The sequence below is a fragment of the Natator depressus genome, chromosome 6, assembly GCF_965152275.1.
Source record: "Natator depressus isolate rNatDep1 chromosome 6, rNatDep2.hap1, whole genome shotgun sequence".
NCBI lineage: Eukaryota > Metazoa > Chordata > Testudines > Cheloniidae > Natator > Natator depressus.
This window is the reverse complement of record NC_134239.1, coordinates 30,603,857-30,619,890: the sequence shown is the minus strand read 5'-3', so window position 1 is coordinate 30,619,890 and position 16,034 is coordinate 30,603,857. Positions and strand designations below refer to the sequence as shown.

The 16,034-nt window shown below is 39.9% G+C and overlaps 1 protein-coding gene across 7 annotated transcripts in view; it reads right to left on the bottom strand.

Annotated features, from left to right (window-relative positions):
- PLEKHA7 (pleckstrin homology domain containing A7) overlaps positions 1 to 16,034 on the bottom strand; it is a 268,956-nt gene that overhangs the window by 123,574 nt on the left and 129,348 nt on the right. For all 7 annotated transcript variants that reach the window (XR_012639855.1, XR_012639856.1, XM_074954938.1 and 4 more), the window contains one exon: positions 2,890 to 2,973. Coding sequence is in view for 5 of the 7 variants with exons in the window: in XM_074954938.1 (XP_074811039.1) it covers positions 2,890 to 2,973 (84 nt within the window). In the remaining 2 variants the exon portion in view is untranslated. The remainder of the gene's footprint in view (positions 1 to 2,889; positions 2,974 to 16,034) is intronic.

Sequence of the window (16,034 nt, the reverse complement as noted above, 5' to 3'; positions counted from 1 at the left end):
TGTGTCTCCTGGCAAAGAATCGCCTCCTGAGAGTGGTCCCTGGAGAGGGGCTGGGAAGGGAGATTGGGTTGAGGGGGGCGGGGGGGGGGGAATTTGATGGAAAAACCATGGTGGATGGTTTTTAGAACCCACTTGTCTGTTGTGATTGAGTCCCAATTGTGAATGAAAAGTGAGAGATGGCCCCCAAAGATGGGGGGCCGTATGCTATAAGTCATTGGCATCAATAAATGCAGGTGGTTCTCAACCCAAGTGCCAAAAGTAACCCTTAGTGGATGGATGGGAAGGGATGGAGGTCATAGCAGCAAAGGGGACTGAAAATCAAAGTCTTTGAACTCTGTCTCTTAAGTAGAGGCTCAGCTGGAGCGAAGAATGGTTGTGAAGGGGGCAGTCTTGACATATACACCTACCTCTGGTGTTTTCTCTTCAGGGTTGGGGTATAAATTCCCAGGCAGTAGAGGGCTGATCTAGGGAGTCTTTCAACAATTGTAGGGACTCAGTTTTCTCACCGAATCTCACTGAATGGTAAATCCTCTATGGTGTTCCGTATCTCACTCAGGAACCCTGAAGAGTGAAGCCAAGCCTCACTTCATAACTATACCAGGGGCTAGCCCTCTAGATGCCCATGTCCATAGCATTCACGGAAGCTTGTAGGGAGATTTTTGCCACTAGTCTGCCTTCCTCAATGAAGGTTTGAAATTAGGCTCTGTTCTCTAGGGGAAGTTTGTCCTTAAAGTCTGTCGGTCTTGAGTAGTTATTAAAATCGTATTTCACTAACAAACCTTGACAGTAAGAAATACAGAACTGAAAGCTTGTAGAGGAGAATATCTTTCTTCCTGAAAGGTACCATCTCTCCAAGCCCTTGTCAGATGGGGTTGCTCCAGGGTATTGTAATCTTGCTCCATCAGTGACTACCTGCACCACCAGCAATTTGGGCTCTGGACAAATGAAAAGAAACAGCTCCTTTGGCCAGGATAAAATAGCACCTTTCAGATCTTCAAGATGTGGAGGCACAGGAGACTGGGGTATGCCAGACAACCTTGGTTGGTTCCATGATGCCCTCATTTACTGGGAGAGCCATTTTGCTGGGACTCATTGGCTGCAGGATGTCAAGGAGCCGATGCTGGGTATTTTGGACTTCTTCCAGTGGATCTGGAGGTCATTGGTATTGCTCTTGGTATTGCCTATGGTCATCCAGTGGAGACAGCGATCACTTTTTCTAGCAAAGATGAGAGCCCCATCGGTGCCTGTGGATCTAGATCGATTTTCTCTTCTTCATGCTCTGATGGATCTGACAGATTCTGTGTGGAACAGGTGCAGTAAGACTCATGGACAGATCTGGGATGTTTGTCATATGGATCCTACGGGCCCCAGTATAGCCAGTACAAAGCATCGACTGGTTGAGAGGGACCCCACGGCATCAGGTACCAACAGTCCCCAGGATAATGGTATCTGGAAGGAGCATGTCTGGATCTCCTTGACTCTGTCAGGATTCATCTCTCTGCAAGGGGATGATGGATTAGCTGGAATGTCTCACTCATCCCAGTAGGAGACTTGCTCTCGTTATATCAGTGTGGCTGTCGGTGCCAGATGGTGAACATTCCTACCTAAGGGTTCCCATGTTGTCGAAGTAGTTTCCATGTAGCAATGTCTCTCAGGAGAACCAGGCCCAAAAGGAGAGGAGACTGAGGATAAGAGAGGAAGATATCCTCTTGTGAGACATAAGTGTCATGTCCTGGTGTTTGGGGCATTCTGGTGGTTGGGACAGAGGACTCCAACATGTTGCAAAATGTTGAGGGTGGACCATTCTTAGAAGGACAGGCCAGTACTGAAAAAGAGTCAAGTCTACCACTCTTAGATGTAGCTGGTGGATGCCTGTCTTTATGTTTAGGAGAAAGGATCTGTTGATTTTGACTCAAATGTGCTTTACCATTCTGCCCAGGAGTCTTAAGCAGTCCTGAACCCTTAGGATCCATGCACGAAGGCTCACTCAACCTAGACGCAGTTGGAGAGGGGCCTCTTCTTTTAGGAACAGACCTGGATAGGGATCTCTCCTTATTCTTGGGTGAAGCCCTGGATGATGATTCTTTGGACTCAGAACTCTAGACTCTGCTCCAAAACTCATACTTGGAGGGGTGCTCTTTCTCAGTTGATGATGATGTAGAAAGGGATCTTCCTTGGCCTGGATCAGAGTGAGGTCTCATAGCCTTCTCCATAAGGTGTTTCCTCAACTGAAGCTCATGAGTGTCACAGGGGAAATGAGAGGCACATACTGCACTGTGCCAAGATATGTATTTCATCCAGACAGTAGAGGCAGCATTAATGTTTGTCCCCCATGGAAAGGAGCGAGGGCAATATACACAATTCTTGAACCCCAGGGTTCTAGGCATGGTCCCAGTCTGCAAAGAGGGACTCCCTGAAAGGGGATAAATTAAGCTAACTATACTATACTAAAACTTTAACTATGCTAAATATTAAAGTTATTTACATATACATTTACAGGCTGATAAGAAAGAAGCTAGAGAAATCTGCCAACATAGAAGATTCTGACTCACGCCATGTGGCAGTAAGAAGGAACTAGAGAGGCGTAAGCCTGCACTGCATCTTAGGCCCTTGGTCCGGAGCACCAGGAGGGCAATTGCGTGTGTGTGTGGGTCAACAGACACTGCTTACTAAGAATCTCCGGACTCGGACGCATGGCGTGCATGCATACCCACCTGTGAAAAACACACAGGGACCAACACTGGAAGAAAAAGCAGGATGTTTTTAAGTGCATCCTCTGTATCTATGTAATATCACTTCTGCATAATGAGAAGTGTTCAAGTAATTGTGATAATACAGTACGTAAGAAAGTACTTTTAAAAGTCTCAGAATGTGTCAAAAACTACTTACTCTTCTTGTAAAATAAATTCAATGTTTTCTGGAGAAATCTGTCCTGTCACAGGATGTCTAAATGTCGTGATCTGCTGGTTATGGCTGAAAGGAGAAAAAAAATGTGATTTAAGTGCTAAGCTTAGTAGAAAATTAGTAGTAGTTAGTTTGTTTTTTTTTAAAACAGAATTATTTATTTCTACTGATAGGTTATTGTTGCTACCCAAAGATGAATCATATTTCTGTCATGTATTCTAGGACAAATGTTTTCAATTACGGTACTTTCTCAGAGGCTTGTGGATTCTGCAAGTGCCCCACTGCACTAAATGCTAACCAAGCTCATATTTTGAGGCACACAGATTGCAATGCTCAGCAAAAGAGAGCCACTGTTTGAGACAACTTACATTTTAATAGTACCAAATTATTTAACACTAACATAGAAAGGGCACAATCTGATTTACTAAATTCTGTGAAGCTCTCAGAATATAATTTGGCCATAGATTCAATAATTTAGAAACCTACTAGGGACTTTTTAATTTTTAATAAGTTCATTTAGTGAAACTCTTATGGAGGTGCAGCACAATTTGCCATAAGCTTTTTTTGTTATTTAATGGAAACTCGTATCTTAAAGTTTGTCTACTACAAGAATATTAGGCAAAGAAAATAGTTTCTGAAGACAAATTGGCATAGAAAAAAATATCTAATAATCAAAGTCACCATCTCAGTTTGGATTCTGTCATGCAATGTACATGCTCTGATAAAGTTGTATACCTAGCAAACATTTTCTGAAGCCTTATGCAAAGTTCAAGTCTACAGCACAAAAATCTGTTAAGTGATCAAGAAAAACTGAAAACGATTTTTAAATGTTATTGTTTCAAAGGAACAGTAAGGGTCACCTGCAATGCCTTTATGTAGCCTCAGTGTTCCAAAGAAATTCATTTGTAAAATCTATTAATCTATTTTTTAATAGCTATAAACCAATGATCAGTTACTTACGCTTTGAATTTTTTACATTTTTATTTAATGGTATTTAACTGCACAACATTCAAAATGCCACATAAATCCAACCAAACATAAAGCATTAATATAAAATAATTTTATATAGGAATAAAATTCAGTAATACAAAAATATGAAAATGTAAACCTATTAAATGATTAACATCTGTATGAGCCAAAAAATGCATACTAGATGTCTTTTTTTTTTTTTTTTTTTTTAAAGAAAAGTTACAAAGAATTTGTTTTTCTTCTCCCATGATACCTAGCCATCTGGTATTCTAAGGTTTGAGGCACCCAGCTGTCTGGTATCCCAGGATGCCCCCCAAAATAGATAGAAATGGAATTTCTGCAAGCTAGAAGATATCTATTTTAATTAAACAAAAAACCTTCCTAATTTCCATAAAGACAACAGCAAGCCTTCCATACAAAGTGACAGCTTGAAAATAAAACAACAAAACATTTATAATGTTGAAATATAAATACAAGAACAACAGGAGAAACCTGAACTAGTGGGTATTCAGGAGTGACAGTCTGTTCTCAATTCTTACCCTAACTGCTCCCAAGAGGTTTGGTTCCTATTTAAACAGAGGGAGAGTCAGGAGAAGAAGCTGTTCATATAGTAAAGTCTCCACCTTTTTTCTAGCATGCCATGCTATTGACATTTTCCAGGGGTACAATAAGGGGAGAAAGCCCACAGCTTCTTTAAGCTGTTGAGGAAAGTGTGGGCTGAAGGAGATATTTTCTTAGTCATCTTTTGTCTCTTGTTATGTCGTAATTTGTGATTTATGGGATATGCATTCAAAGTACTGAGTGGGTACCTATAGATGTATTTTTAAAATTTGAATAAATAAACAAACAGCAGCCGCCGCCAAATTCTACTTTCTTCACATGGTCCAAGCATTTTCAACACTCTCCTCAAATGCTCTAAGTATTCCTTATAGGTTGGGTCTCAAGAAGCCTTCATGTCTATTCAAACTTTGATACTTCTACTAAGGCTGCCAACAAAGATGCCAACGGTGATGGCAGATTTTGCGATGTCATCACTTTCTCACTAGGAAATGTACTGAACCCACCAACACATTTCAGAATCCCAAACAAAACAGCCTTCACATACTCACTTTTTCAGTCATTATAAATCCAGGGTAGATTTGACCTAGAAGTGAAAAACTATATACTGGAACTAATTCAGAGCCATTCAGAAAACTAAGTTAACCTCGAGACCAGATTTATTCTCTAACAGCACTAAGGAGGAGGACAGCCAAAATAATCCTAAGGTTGGAACCTACTTCATATACAAAGCTCTTTTTAAAACCTCTTGAGAGAGAGAGAGAGAGAGAGAGAGAGAGAGAGAGAGAGAGAGAGAGAGAGTGTGTGTGTGTGTGTGTGTGTGTGTGTGTGTGTGTGTGTGTAACAACACTTCAAAATGTGTATTGTTGTGGACATTTTAGTTGTAGAGAGTGTATACAAACATGAACTTCTGTTCCAGCCTGACTGATTCATTCTTGTAACATATTACCAACACTAGCTCAGTTTTGGGAAGTATGATTTTGCAACAGACTATCATAGGAGAGAAAGGAGGCATAATAGTCTTTTCTCCTCTTACAATAGACATTTTGAGTTTTGAAGTTTCTTCACAACCTATTTGAGCTATTTCAAGAACTGTATTATCTAAGTTTAAGACATTAATTTTACACTGGCAGATAAGACACAAAGTGACACTTTTTACAAAACTACTCTAAAAATATTTGGGGTCCGAAAACAAGAACAATCATCATACCATGGTTAATAGCACATAGCCAAGAAAAACAGTGGTTTCTGTAGGCTTGAAAGGTGTAAATGTAGTTGGTTTTGCCTCATCAGGTCCACAGAATACAAGGAATGCAAGTCAGAACAAGCTACACATGATAGTTAAATGCCATCAGGCTCTGCTGCTCCCTCCATCTTTCTCCATGCCAGTGATTTAATTCTTCTCCAAACCTGTTGCTAAATTCCCCTCTGCTATTTGGATTGATATTTTTCAAGCACATTGCAAGTAAAAGAGCTTGTTCTGACTGGAATTCAAAGAAAACAGTAAAAATTCAATAGAAGTGAAAACCTCCTGCTACCACAATTAGCTGTTACATAAATTGTCCAAGAATAAAAGTAAAGTAATGCACAAACTTTCGGGGTCGTATCACATCCAAAAGCCAGCTGAGACAAAAACATTTAAGAAAAACAGCAGCAACTCTCTGAGGCTGGTTTTGAACTTTAGTCTCAAATACTAAAGAACCTCAAAACTTTTGAAAATATACCACTCTTGTACACCATTCTGCAACAAGCTTATGACATTTTTGAAAGCTCTTGAAAAGTTACGGATTTCCTGTGCTTTACAAATTAAAAGGGCATCATACATTTATTCTGTGCCATTGCAAGGATCCCACTTCTTAATGTACTGATACACTGGGGTCTAACTCTCTCCAACAAGCAACAAAACCAGGTGGGTAAGTAGATTAAGAAAGATTCCATTAGCGTGGCTGCCACACACAAGATATTGTCTTAATTAATCACTACAACTATGTGCATTCTCCTCAATATAAAACTGAAGGAATAGTGTTGGCACCTAGTACGAGAGTGCACATCAATATAATAATCTGATACCAGATATTGTGCACCTTTGAAATACTCCTTATGAAAAGACTTGGACTGGGTGAAATTAAAATATTTTTTACCTACTGATTTTGTGTAACACAAAAACCTATGCAGTAAACTAGCTTCACCATAACAAAAAGCATAAATCAAGTAGGGGGCAACTCATTGCTGAAAACCGTTTTTTTTTTTTCCCTGTGTGGCTCACAGCACACAAAACACAGCCCCCTTCTCTCTCTCACACACACAGGAAGATAAGCCACAATGGCTTCTGCTAACCCTCATGACCATATGGTTTAAGCTCAACAAATCAAGTATCCAAATCCAATCCCAAATACAATTTAAGAGATCAGTCATGACCAATCCAGCACAAAATTCATAAAAATAATGAAAAGACTTGCCACAAAATGGTCAGTTACACAATTTGCAAATAATTTAGTGCAAAATTACTTCAAAAATTGAAGAAAACTTTTATAAAACCTAAAATAAAAAGTTATGTGCTTATATAATACTGTTTTTTAAAAATTCATCGGTAGGGCTTGAAACTATCACCAGTTTATATGAAGCCTAAATAACGATAAATCTCACGATCTACTAATACAGTTCTGAGTGCAGGAATGAATACAAACCCTCCAGCATTCAACTCTCTCATTTAGTACCGAGCCAAAAGCAGAAAGCTGAAACAATTTAATATGACCACTATGAAAACTGAATAGAACAGCTTTGAAAAAGTTGAATTAGCACATTCTCCTTCAGTATAGTTCACACAACCTCAAATATTTTCTCCTTGATGATTTTTTTTATTTTGACCACACATTTCAGCATCATAAGGAGAAGGCATTTCCAATTTATACTTCACGGAACTGAATTCAACTTGCAATGTGATCCAGTCATTAAAGCACAGCACTGAGGGTTGAGTGATTTGGCAGCATTCATCTGCGTGATCTCAAGCATGTCACTTTACTTCAGTGCACCTCTATTTTCCCATCTGTAAAATGGAGATAATTAAGTTACCCCAGGCACCGATAAATCACAAGTAAATAGTTTTATTTGCACATAAATATATCTTACTAATATCTACTACCTAATTTTATTTTTTGAGAAAAAGCTAAAAATATCATTATAAATAAAGAAGTACAAAAAGTGGACAACTCTTTTTGCGTTCCTGAACTAATGAAACTTCTGCTTCTGAAGCCTTTTTCAAATCAAAATCTTCTCTCTACGAGCAGGATTTGTATCAACTTTATTATCCTGAAGGCTCACAAGAACAGAGTGGGCAGGCGGAGTAGAAGGGTGACATACCTGGGATCAAAAGCAAATTGAAAGCACAGGGTTAGATGGTTGCAGGTCATCTATCCAGGAAGCTAAGTTTCTCCCAATGTTGCAATCCTTGGTTTGGAGGCTTTATTTTTTTTTAAGTTTACTTCATCTTTGAAAAATGTTGTATAGCTTGATTCAATTTTTGAGTCTACAGTCCTTTGCAGTATCCCTTTATATAAGCATGCGTGTATATGTATATACACACACAACCCTCTTAATTTCCCATTAGATTGTGTTTTTATGTAAAACACCCTTCTTCATACCTTTTTTTTTTTTACTGTGCATCTCATGGTAAGGTTGCAGTACATGATCTATTAGTCATTAATGTCTTACTCCTTTTTGGTAAGAGCTCTTTTTAAAATTCCAATGCCAGACAGAAAGTGGCAATATTTATTGTTAATATTTATTTTCCATTAAATCTTTTCAGAAGGGCAAAGAATTGGCATCATTCTGACATAAGAAGACCCAGAACAAACTCTTTCATATCCCTTCAGAGTCTTCAAAACCAAAGAAAGAAACAGGAGACAGATTTTCTTCCATGCAACAATAAAGGCAACATTAGGGCTATCCTTTATGTGGCAATGCGGGCTAGATGGGATGGTGGGAAATCTTTTCCCACTCCCATCATACTCAGCTGTTCTATTGACCAAGTTCTCCCATGAGCAATGGTACAAATTGCCTAGTTTGTCTGTTTTGAGGCAGAACATCATGTAGCATAGGTGCTGACTTCGAGGGTGCTCCATCCCTGGAGCAACCATGGAAAAAAAATTAGTGCGTGCTTAGCATCCACTGGCAGCCAAGCTCCCCCCTCCCACAAGTGCCTCCTGCCTGCCGGCGGCCCTGCCAATCAACTCCTATCCCTCCCTCTCAGTTCCTCCTTGTGCGCAGGAGGTGCTGGGAGAGAGGGGGAGGAGCAGAGATGGGGTGCACTCAGGGGAGGGGGCGAAAAGAGGCGGGGAAGAGGTGGGGCAGCGCAGGGGTGGGAAGAGGTGGGGTGGGGCCTTGGGAGAAAAGGTGGAATGGGGGTGGGAATGGGAAGAGGCAGGGTAGGGGGTGGGAGCTCAGAGGAAAGGGTAGAGTGGGGGAGGAGCCTGGGGCTGAGCAAGGGTTGAACACTCTGGTACAACTAGAAGACGGTGTGTCATGTAGCTAACAAAGTTCTGCAATGTAGACACTCCACATTATGCAGGAAAAGAAAGGCACCCACAAGTTACACAAAAACACATTTTTAAAAAAATATCCCATTTCTGTTTAAGAGTTTTGTTCAAACTTAACAGGCCATTAAGTACATCAACGAAATGGCAATTAATTCTATTTTTAAATAAATCAGTGAGCTTCACATAAGGTAATGTGAACTAAACTCCATTCCTGTAACACACACCTTGCTTTATAAGTCCACTGTTGATACTGTTACTTTTTTTTTTTTTTTTTAACCTCACTGGTTAGCCAAAATTCAAAATCTAGCAGGTTGTTTCCATTAGGAGGAGAAACTGAGGTCACATATTTCTTTGATGCAGCCTTGTTTATTTATTAAGAATGTACAAAATCCTGTTTACCTGAACGCAGGATGAATCAAGCAGGAGACAGTTTCTCCTCTCACAGTCAGCACTCTTCCCAAAAAGCTCTCTCTCTAGGCTTTTCCCCAGGGTCACACTCCCAGTATTTGTTCTGCTGTCTCCTTGACTTTCTACTTTTTCTCTATTTTTCAGGTATTTCAGTCTCACACGCACAGAGACCAAGTTCCAAAATCCAGTCACTCCCCTGACCCTGCATTTTATTAGCCCCTTAGGAAACTCCTTGGGCTCCTTGATTCAACTACTACTCCAGCCTTGCACATGGGTTTGTTTTGGGCCAAGGCCCCTATTGTTTCAGCTATCTATTCCAGAAAGGAGCTCAGCTGCTTTTTACATTTATTCTGAAATGGAGGTGACTGTTACGAACACCAGAGTTACAAACTGACCAGTTAACCACACACGTCATTTGGAACCGGAAATACACAATCAGGCAGCAGCAGAGACAAAAGGAAAAAAAAAAAAAAAGCAAATACAGTACAGTACTATGTTAAAAGTAAATTACTAAAAAAATAAAGGAAAAGATTAAAAAAGATTTGACAAGGTATGGAAACTGTTTCTGTGCTTGTTTCATTTAAGTTAAGATGATTAAAAGCAGCATTTTTCTTCTGCATAGTAAAGTTTCAAAGCTGTATTACGTCAATGTTCAGTTGTAAACTTTTGAAAGCACCACCATAATGTTTTTTTCAGAGTTACGAACAACCTCCAATCCGGAGGTGTTTGTAACTCTAAGGTTCTACTGTATTTAGAAAAACTGATTTAAAAGTCTCATATTAAAATATACAAAAGTATAAAATAGATTGTGTCATTTTTGACAGGTACATATCAAGCTTTTGTCTCTGAGAATGATACTAATACTAGGGTACATCTGTCTATGGGAGTGGTAAGTCTATGCAAAATGGTTACAAATAGTTGTTCATTAAAACCAAAACTTCACAGTTTTGAACTACACAGACTATTCATTTTCATCCTCCAGACAGTACCAGAACCTACAATGAAGAAATACCCGAGATGTACCAAAATTGCTTTAATATACGAGTCATAGCTACTGGGATAACTGCACCTCTGATCCCTCCTGGTCTTTAAGAGTATGTCTACACATCAACGAGGCACCCATGGCTAGCCAGTGCCCGCTGAAAGTGGGAGAAAGTGTCTTATGGCAGCTAGGCACCCGTGGCTGGCCTGTGCCAGCTGACTTGGGCTTGTGGGACTCAGGATGCAGGGCTGCTTCACTGCTGTGTAGACTTTCAGGCTTGAAATGGAGCACAGACTCTAGGACCCTGAGAGATAGGAGTCTACATAGCAATGAAACAGCCCTACAGCTCGAGCCCCGCAAGCCCAAGTCAGCTGGTACAGGCCAGCCACGGGTGCCTAGCTACTGTGTAGACACACCCTAATGGTCAATCCCCTTTCAGGTTTCAGGATTTGTCATCACCTTTCAATGTGGAATCATACGGTTCTCCCACCTTCAGATAAGATCTTGGGCTGTGTAGTGTCGAGGACTGGGCCTTTAAGGGCTGAGCTTAGCAGATCACCACCACAGGCTATAGTACCCAAGTGCTAACCATGATTATCTGAGCAGGCCTGACTTCAGTTCAAGTATCCACAATTCTCTTCCCTCTAGAAGCCACGACAGTGGTATCCAGTCTTCTTAAAGCAAAGTATTTTATTTAGAACCAAACAGATCTCAAAATAGTCTGTACACTTGCCTGTCTTTCCCTAGCGTTTACCATTCCCTGGAAGATGGGGAAAGCCTCCATTTGCATTCAGACACTCCTGCAGGACCTGTCTCTCTTTCATCTAGGGTGACCAGACAGAAAGTGTGACAAATCGGGACGGGGGTGGGGGGTAATAGGTGCCTATATAAGAAAAATCTCCAAATATCGGGACTGTCCCTATAAAAGTGGGACATCTGGTCACCCTACTTTCATCTCAGTTTGTGCCACCAGGAACTGCACTCTCATAACTCCCTCTTTCTCTCCATAGAGTCCTTTTAACCACCTAGTGACCCTTTCATCTCTCAACTCCCAGCACTGGCAAAATAAGGCTTGCTCCTTTAATTTAACAGCTTTTCATATTGTCTTTCAAGTGTGTGCCAGGATGCTCTTATCTGGGAGCCTTTGTCTTGCCCTTCTCCTTGTTTTTCAAACAGCTGCCTATTGTGTTAAGCTAATGCATTCATACAGAAAAGTAATAACCCAATATATCTATACAGTAACTTACTGCATGTGACTTAGCAAAGTATTCGTATAATTATTTATCCACATTTTTGAATTACATAGCAGCTCCATGTCAGCTACAATCTGTTTATACAACATTGTTGCAATCATGTGCACATCCTTAAAAATTCAATGTTAATTGTATTTTGGTACAATTAAAACCACCTATAACGGGACCATATAAAAACATGAAGGGAGCCAAAAAAGGGGAGCAAAAATTCTTTTTAGTCAGTCTTCTGTTCCTTCAAGCAGTGATGTTTCAAAGGTTTTTTTGTATTGTGTCAAACACTGGTGAATCTAAAATCATCAAACAACATATTCATTTTAATCATTATTTGATAGAAAGCTTTTTGTGAATTTTAAACAATGCATCGTAATGCCCATGGGGCCAATCTAAAATATAAAGCTGATAAACATTACTAAAAGGTATGTCATTTACCCAAATGCCCCCCTTTTGGTTATCCAGATGTATCTCTACAGTGCACATAGAGAGAGTCTGATTTACATCCTCATATTGAAGAGGATATGCAGTTATTTCATCAATTAGAAACACAAGACAACCACAGAATCACTTTTCTATCTAGATTACACCACATTCTGGCTCGTTAAATTATGATCCTTGGAATCCAGAAATGTCTTCCTTAATACTACATTTAATATTCAGACTAAAAAGTTATCCTATATGGTTACATAAACTACCAATGACCTTAATCAAAACTAGAACAACAGAGAATAACTTAGAGGGGAAATTATCCTTGTAGGTTAAAGTTTAACAATCTAGTTGTATAAGAGTGGAGAAATTCTACAGAGCCTCCGGTCATCCAGAGAGAAAAATTCAGGTTTCCTCAGATCTTTCCAAGCGTGTCACACAAACAGAAATTACTGATTACAGAAATCACACTGCAACAGAATTAATTTGAAGTATTTTCTCTGACATTTTCTTATACAACCTAAAACATGATAAAATATAATTATCATAGATTATTTATACAAATAGAGAAAATAACCTATTTAAAAACATTAGAACATGAATCTCATGAAAGTACAACATACTGAGCAACAAATCTAAAAGATATCATCTTTCCTTGCTTCATTCTACAAGATGTGAGTGAGTAGTTCAAGTGCAGTACACTATTTTCATTTATTGGAGATGATTACGAAGAACTCATTCTTTTACTCAACTCAGGAATCCATATTTAGTGATATTAACAGATGGATTTTTTCACCAAATTAGCTCATTTGGATCTGATTAAAACCACCACATTTTCTCAAAAAAACTACCATGATTAGATAGCTTCAGAACAATCTCTTCATGATAGGATCAATAATTCATATCAATAGTTTACATTATGTTCATGTTTGTTTATGCCTTTTAATTTCTAGGAGTATGGACAGATCTGATAAAAGATAAATCTAAGTTCCGTAAATCTACTCTTCTGTAGTCCTTGTGTGTTCTCAAGTGTTCCCTCTTGATACAATACATATACTGCCCACACACCAAGTGAAATTCACCTGGGTGCAGAGAGCTGGTTCAAGGTTAAGACTGTAAAAAGGATTATGGCATAGCCAGACCAGTCACATAAGGGGTGTCCACATTCCCTGTGTGTCACTGAAAGGATACTAATCTGGTGTCAAACTGGCTGGTTCAAAGACATTGTGAGGACGACCAATGTAGAAGCCTATTGGCAAGATGATTACACCGATCCAGGTGTGTGAAGGAGCATACGACCCCTTTAAGGGATAGGCTGGAGCCTACAGCTGATACAGCCTGGGGTGTAATCAAGGAGGCCCTGCCCCACCCTAGGGCTGGACTATATAAATAGGAAGAGAAAGCTAGCAAGCGAGAGGAGAGCAGAAGCCATGCAGACTGCAGTGTGTGATAGTTCCTCATAGGCTCCAGGAGATCAGCCTAAATTAGGCTCACAGAGTTGATGTTATGGACCTGAAGCCTGGGAGCTCTGAACTAGGCTCCAGAGGGAGAATCTTATGAACTGTTTGTGTAATTGCTCCTGTCCTGAAGCCTTATTAAAAACAGGACATACTATTTTTGTTAATTTGTATTGGCTTCTCCGTGCATGGGCTCTTAAAACTTAGCTACTGCTGCCCATTCAAGGGAAATAAAGGTGGGGCACACCTCCAGAGCCACAAGGGGACACGCATGGACTGCCCACACTTTTATACAATAGCTCAAAAATCCCTCAGACCAGGAGTCTGCAAAGAAGCACCTTCTAGCCTTTCAACTTGCCTACAGGCATAGGTAGAAAATCCCATCCCTAAAACTCCCTTTCTGGCTTTTGTGTGAGGGGGGTGAGAATTTCTTCCTCCATATAAACAAACATGCACATACATACTTCTAGCATGTGTGTTCAAAGATGATTCTGAATTGGGCCTGTTGTGAAACCACACTGTCACAGGAGGACAACTAGAAGGCAAATTCCTGCCAGAATACATGGAGAGCACAACTATTTTTGTCACCCCTTTAGAAGGGAGAAGTAGTCACTTCCTTCTCAGAAGGCCAATAATTAGAACCAATGAAGATGAAGAGTTTGTTTACATGGTAACTTAGTGTGCAGCAAGCCAGTGTGTGAATCTACAGTGCACTGACTTGTCGTGCATTAACTGGCCATGGGGACCCTGCTACCGTACACTAGAAGTTCTGTAGTCTGTTTTAACTTCTGAAATGGGAGAACAGCAAAGAGCACTATGGAATTTCTAGTGCTTAGTAACAGGGTCCACACCATCAGTTAGTGTGCAGCAAACTAGAGCGCTGAAGATTCACACCCTGGCTTGCTGTGCACTAACTCTCTATGTAGACAACCTCCAAGTGTGAGTTGGCTGGGAAAGCGAAATCAAGCATCCCCATCTCTGGGTTAGAGAAAGTAAGGCTGCAACAAACTCCAAACTATAAGGGACTCTGTGCCCCACTATTCTGTTGAAGTATCAGCTGCATTCCTTCTATGCCACTTGAGCAGCATTGCTGGGATTATATTATTTGCGTATTTATCTTGTAGGCAGTTTCACAACACTCCTGCATAACAGCACTCCATGCTAGCCAACATGGGGCCAGTATGGATAAAACTTCCAAGGCTGCATAGGCGGCATCCTGCAGTTGCTCTATTTACAACCACTTACACAGCCCCGGTGTAAGACTAAGCAGCACAGAGCATCAAAGAAATGCGCCCTTAAATTAGAGCTTGGCATGTCAATGCTTTTAAACAAGAAGACTGAATTAGGCTTACCTTACACTGAACATTACATATAGTTTCAAACCATCTCTAAGCAACACCAAAAACTATACAGATTTCCTCAAGAATTCATGCCTTTGAACTTTCAAACAGCTGGAACTAGACATAATTTCTACTAATGTCCCATCTTCAGGGTAGAATATGCCACTGAGGCTTTACTACATCTAATTTGAATAAATACACTTCAGTTAGTTGTATAGATTCTATTAAGTGAACAGCGGATAACCTGTAAAGCATGCAACTAATTTCTCCTTCAAGCATCCTTGATATTCTCCCAAGCTGTTACAAGCAGTACAATGATTAATGCAATCACTCACTTGGTCTGTCATTCCCTCTGCTTGAATTTTGCATCTCTGAAGGAAGCCTAGGCTCTTAGTAATCATTACACACACACAAAATTGCAGTTGGGCTGTGACTTTGATATTCACTTTCCTCTGGAACCCAATCCAGTTACAAGATACTGCACCAAGATTTCTGGATGGATAATCCGTCATATTAAAGTGGCTGGGTACTAACTGGCAAAACCCTGTATATGCTTTCTTAACATCTCAAGTATTGTGAAGCCTCACTAAGGCTTCTCTTCTATGTGGGTGCTAATTTAATTTCAGCTACAATCCCATTTTAACTTCAATTAGCCAGCTATAGGCACATACCAAGGTCATTATCACTCTGAACACCTGCTGGTCATGTTTATCTGATTCTTATAAAAATAATTTTGCTGACAACTTACATTTAATCATATAATGTAAAGTAGTAAACACTTCAGCTAAACTGATGTTAAAAAATGATCCACACTTGTAACAAGCACAGTTAATATTATAGAGCCCAAATGTGTTGATTTTTAGCAAAATTCACCATTGACTCAATGAGAAATTCTGCTTAAAAATCAACTATGTCATTATTTTTCAATGTTCTTTCAGAGAAACTTAATTAGAATTTCATTAAATGATTACATTTCAATTATTCTTGATTCACTTTGCTTGCAGGATCAGGACCTGTCCTATATATGCAGACCCCTGAATCCATGCAGAATGCCGCTGACTTCAGTGGGACACCACACAGACATAGGATTCCACCCATATGGAAGAGCATAAAGGACGAGGGACTTACTTTGTAATTTGTTTGGGCACGCTGATACTGCAATCGGAGGTAAAACAGGCATACCTGAGCTACCTTTAATCTAGCTAGCT